Source organism: Morus notabilis, unplaced genomic scaffold (genome assembly GCF_000414095.1).
Source record: "Morus notabilis unplaced genomic scaffold, ASM41409v2 Scaffold495, whole genome shotgun sequence".
Lineage (NCBI taxonomy): Eukaryota > Viridiplantae > Streptophyta > Magnoliopsida > Rosales > Moraceae > Morus > Morus notabilis.
In genome coordinates, this window is record NW_010366418.1 from 47,763 (window position 1) to 52,964 (window position 5,202).

At 35.5% G+C, this 5,202-nt stretch overlaps 1 protein-coding gene across 2 annotated transcripts; it reads left to right on the top strand.

Annotated features, from left to right (window-relative positions):
- On the top strand, window positions 1-4,159 carry LOC21387216 (cysteine-rich receptor-like protein kinase 19). Of its 2 annotated transcripts, XM_024173581.1 has the most exons (7): window positions 1-1,107; window positions 2,158-2,289; window positions 2,394-2,548; window positions 2,731-2,941; window positions 3,063-3,300; window positions 3,396-3,546; window positions 3,763-4,159. In XM_024173581.1, the coding sequence occupies exons 1-7, from the start codon at window positions 48-50 to the stop codon at window positions 4,069-4,071; spliced, it is 2,256 nt and encodes a 751-aa protein (XP_024029349.1). In that variant the 5' UTR covers window positions 1-47; the 3' UTR covers window positions 4,072-4,159. The 2 variants fall into 2 exon arrangements, with proteins under 2 accessions (XP_024029349.1, XP_024029350.1); XM_024173582.1 differs by lacking the exon at window positions 3,396-3,546 and having other exon boundaries at window positions 3,763-3,841.
- Window positions 4,160-5,202: the final 1,043 nt, after the last annotated feature.

The window sequence follows — 5,202 nt, forward strand, 5'->3', positions numbered from 1 at the left end:
CAAAAAAACTCCTTATCATCTTCTTCACAATCTCTCTCTGTCTTCTGATGTACAACTCAGTGGCAAAAACATGGATAAGAGCTGGTTATTGGTATGTTGGCAGTGAATCTCCTATACCGGACATAAACTCAGCTTTATTCACTCACCTTATATGTTCTTTTGCCACTGTAAATTCTTCTACTTACCACCTCTCAATACCTTCTTCCGATGATCAATATTTTTCAAGCTTCACGACAATAGTAAAGCGAAAAAATCCGTCAATCACAACGCTTCTCTCGATCTGGAACGGTCAAGCGGAGACCTCAAAGGCCATACTTGGTGAGAAAGCGAATTTCTCAATCTTGTCCTCAATGCTTAGCAAGGCTTCAAACAGAAAGGCTTTCATTGAGTCTTCAATAAGATCAGCAAGAAGATACGGATTCCAAGGGCTGGACTTGTTTTGGTTGTGGCCTAATTCGACTTCGGACACAACCAACATGGAAATTCTCCTAAACGAGTGGAGAGATGCTGTGAACTCCGAGTCTAGAAACTCAAGTCAGTCGAAATTGATGCTCACCATGTCACTTCATTATGTGCCTGATTTTGGATCTTTTAGTTACCCAATTGAGTCCATAGCAAGGAATTTGGATTGGGGACATGTTGTGGCTTATGATTATCATTTGCCTTCAAAACAGAATGTTACTGGTGCTCATTCTGCTTTATATGACCCCTATAACAATACCAACACTGATTATGGTATAAGGCAATGGTTGAGCAGAGGATTTCCTTCTGAAAAATTGGTTTTGGGATTGCCTTATCATGGCTATGCATGGACACTTTTGAATCCCGAAGAAAGTGAAATTGGGGCAAAAGCTTCAGGCGTGGCTGTGACAGAAGACGGTTCGATGAGCTACAAGTACATCAAGTGGTATACGCGGAGTTATGGAGCTCAAATTGTTTACAATGCTACTTATGTTGTGAATTATTGTGTGATTGGATCGATGTGGATCGGTTTTGATGATGTAGAGGCTGTGAAGGCTAAGATTGCTTATGCCAAGGAGAAGAAGTTGCTTGGTTACAATGTGTTTCTGGTCACAAATGACGACAATTGGGCTCTTTCTCGCGCAGGTAGGATTTATTACTCAATGACATTCTGTGTTTCACTTACACCAATAAATGATTTATTACATAATGAAAGTTAACTGAACTTGCATTAGCTTGTAAGATGTTTAGCCAACGTTAATTTTTATTCTGCAATATCTAGAAAGTATCCGAAACTTCCTCGTAAATTTCTCCACGAAATGAGTGATAGAATCTACAATTTGGCTTTTGAGTTGATTTTACTTTGGTAGAGTTGTAAGCATTGCTTCTAATCGAGAATTGCCATTACAGTAAGATATTTCCACCTGTGTCTTTGGCAGAGTCAAAGGAATCCTCTATTGCTGTTCACTTTATTTGGGATGTTCTAGTATGGTTTTGGCGACTAATCTTGTTATTTCATCTTGTTTCGATTTTTCATAAGAAAAGGTGTGTTCTTTGATTCCTTTTTTTTTTGTTTTTTGGCTGCAAGTGTTCTTTGTTTCCTTGATAGAATTTAGTACAAAACAAAGCAAAACTGTACGGGATAAACTACAGAGAGTTTTCCAGTGTGGTAAAAATCCAAACACGTTTTCCATGTGGGAGATATTACCAACTTTTGCTCGTTGAAATATATTAAGACTGCCCAATGATTCTTACATATTTATTTTCTTATAGCTATATCTGAGGACGGGTTTTTTTTTTTTCCCTCTTTTCTTTGTTTTCTTAATGGCCTTGAAGGAAGATAGAAGTTGTTGTAGGAAGTATAACAATACCTGATTTTCTTAATTAGAATTCGGAATTGCTCACCTCTTGAGGTTCTTACTATACATTTTTTCTTGCCACTACTCACTAGAAAATATCCGATGATGTATTGATGTTGTTGAGCCTAAAGCGGCTACATTAGTCCGTCAATATCCGAATAAATATTTTGACAGCATATAGATATAAACATAGAAAAGACTGAAAGAAAAGGCATAAGTATGCATTGCCATTCTACAATCTTGCAGTGCATTACCAAATAAACTAGGAAAAAGGAGATGCAAAAATCCTTGTCCTATGGACTATGGATTCTCACTGAGATTTGGAAACTTATTGCAGCTCATGGGGAAGAAAATGAGCAAGGAAACAAGAGGCGGTTATTGCTGATAATCATGATTCCAGTTGCTATAATCATAATTTTGCTATCAATGATTATATGCTATGTTTCATGGAAACCACTGAAAGCAAAAGGTAATTCTATGAAATGCAAGTTGGTTTTCTATACTTAACATGACGAAATTTTAACTCAAAAAAACAAAAAATCCTTATGTTTCTTCTGGTTGCGGGGATTATAGTTTTAGGCAACTTATCATCAGCAAGGAATGCTGAGAATCTTGACAATGATGCTCCAAATCCGCAAGTGTTCAGCTTCAACAAAATCAAAAAAGCAACGAATAATTTTTCACTTGAAAATAAGCTTGGAGAAGGAGGATTTGGCATTGTGTACAAGGTAAACAGAGATATCTACTATTATTTTTTTTTTTATATACTGCGGGGTCTATGGCTCCCGCTTTATATGTTAAGAAGAAATAAATATTATTAAGAAATGAGAGTTTTTCAATTTTTTGCAAATTCTGCTTACATTTAGCCTTTTATCAAAGAGTGCTAAAACTAAGTCTGAATTCTCTATAGGGTAAACTGCCAAGAGGCCAGGAAATTGCAGTGAAGAGACTATCAAAGACGTCGAATCAAGGAGTTGAGGAATTCAAAAATGAAGTTACACTTACTGCAAGATTACAACATGTAAATCTAGCCAGAGTACTCGGATATTGCACCGAAAAGGAAGAAAAGATGCTGATCTACGAGTACATTCCAAAACATAGCTTGGACTTTTACATTTTTGGTCTGCACTCTTTCCTACTTATCTCATGTTAGAACGTTTTCATTGAGAAATCTGGTTTAATGCCAATTGAACTCTATGCTATCAGGAAAATCTTAATGTTTTTTCATATGCTACAATGTAGATCCTATCCAACGGCATCAATTAGATTGGAAACGACGGGTTCACATTATTGAAGGGATTGTTCAAGGGCTTTTGTATCTCCAAGAATACTCAAATTTCACAATAATTCATCGAGATATCAAAGCAAGCAACATTCTACTGGACCATGACTTCAATCCCAAGATATCAGACTTTGGAATGGCTAAACTCTTTAGGAAAGACGAACTTGAGGCAAACACAGACCGGATTGTCGGAACATAGTAAGTAAAATTAACTCTCTGAGTGGAATCTTTCTGGTTATAGTGTTTTTATCTATTATGCACTCTATAAAGTCATTAAAAAAAATGCAACGCAGTGGCTATGTTCCACCTGAATATGTACGGAAAGGAACGTACTCCATGAAGTACGATGTCTATAGCTTCGGAGTTCTGCTTTCGCAGATCATCAGTGGAAAGAGGAACACGCAATATTACGGACCTAGTGAAAGTTTGCATCTTTTACAATATGTAAGGTTCCGTTTGTTTTGAGAGTTCTGACTTAGTTTTGGATCATGTTTCTTGATTCGTTATAATATTTTTCTCTCACATGAAATTTAAATTTCAAAAATCAAAATCACGAATTATGATTCTGAACTCGTGAACTAAATATCAAGTAACTCTGATATTTTTCCATATTAGTGTTGAAAATCAAATTTATATATTAGTACTATCCAACTATACCAGGCATATCAAACGTGGGAACGCGAGAAAGGAGTGGAATTTTTCGATCCCTCACTAGACGATTCGTCTTCGCATTGTAAACTAAACATTTGCTTGCAAGTAGCTCTACTATGTGTCCAAGAAAATCCAGAGGACCGGCCTTCAATGTTGGACATATTTTCAATGCTTAGAGACGAAACCAAGGCCATTGCTACTCCAAAAAAGCCAGCTTTCACGGAGAAAAATGTTGGGAATGTGGAAAGCGCATCCACATCCCAGAAAGCGAGTTGTTCGGCTAACTATTTTTCAATTTCTGATGTTGTACCGCGGTGATTGTGCAGGCTCCGTTGCAGAAACTTATGTCACAGAAACTAGTGTTGGTTTTTGTTAGTTATTATGTGTTGTGTATATGAAAGAAAAATATTATAATAAAAAAGTTAAATTTAAATTTTTATAATAAAAAATATTGTACTAATATGATTTAAGTTATAATTTGAATCATGAAAAGAATAAGATTTAAGTTTTCAGCGCAAAAATGTCGTCAGTTTCTACTATAAGTTCCTTATTTCAGTAAACTATTCCAGAAATTGTGAAGAATAGTATACTATGCCTTAAATTATAAGAAAAAACTAGAAAATTGTTATCATATATACATTATTCTATGTGGCAAAAGATTGGATTGGTGTGTCTGAAAGGAAACAAAAATAATTCATTTTAAAATGTCACATTTGAAACACAATTAATTAAAAAAAAAAAATCTTTTGTGCTCGATGAGAATTTATCCCCATCAAACGTAAGTAACAGTAGGACCCACATGAATAGTGTTGAAATTTTGAACGAACCGTCCGTGACCACCGAAAAATCTAAATTTTTACCCAAGTACCGAACCCGAACTGCCCGAAAATTCAAGCTGCCCGACCCAACCCGAAAATTGCCCACGGACGGGCTTCGGGCAGGGGGTGCCTACCCGTGCCCGGTTGGGCTGCCCGATGCCCAACCGGCTACCCGAATTTTTAAAATTTTTTATAATATATTTTTATGTTGTATTTGTATAATTACAATGTGTATATTACAATTTGAAATTTGAAATGAACACACGAGCTATATAAAAAAAATTATTTCTTCCTTGATTTTTAAATTTGTAATTCATGATTGCCTCATTAAAAACCTTACCAAGAAAAACCCAATTGGGATAAAAACTTGGTAAGAAAAAAAGAGTGCAATCATTGTGGGATGAATTACAAATTTGACGAACTTACAAAGTCTATACAAGATTACAATAACACTATACAAATTAGAAATTACAAAGTAAATAAATATTTACAAATTAGAATAATAAAATTTAATTTGAAGCAGAAGGATCGTCTTGAAAATTAAAAGTTAATCTATTAAATTCGTCGATCCATTCTTGGTTTGCCGGTGAGATTGTATCGTGTAAGCGTTGGTCGGAACGGTCCCAATCCT

Coding starts and splice junctions, on each gene's coding strand:
- LOC21387216 (XM_024173581.1), top strand. CDS start 48: ATGTACAACTCAGTGGCAAAAACATGGATAAGAGCTGGTTATTGGTAT. Junction 1,108..2,157: donor TTGGGCTCTTTCTCGCGCAG/GTAGGATTTATT, acceptor AACTTATTGCAG/CTCATGGGGAAGAAAATGAG. Junction 2,549..2,730: donor GATTTGGCATTGTGTACAAG/GTAAACAGAGAT, acceptor AATTCTCTATAG/GGTAAACTGCCAAGAGGCCA.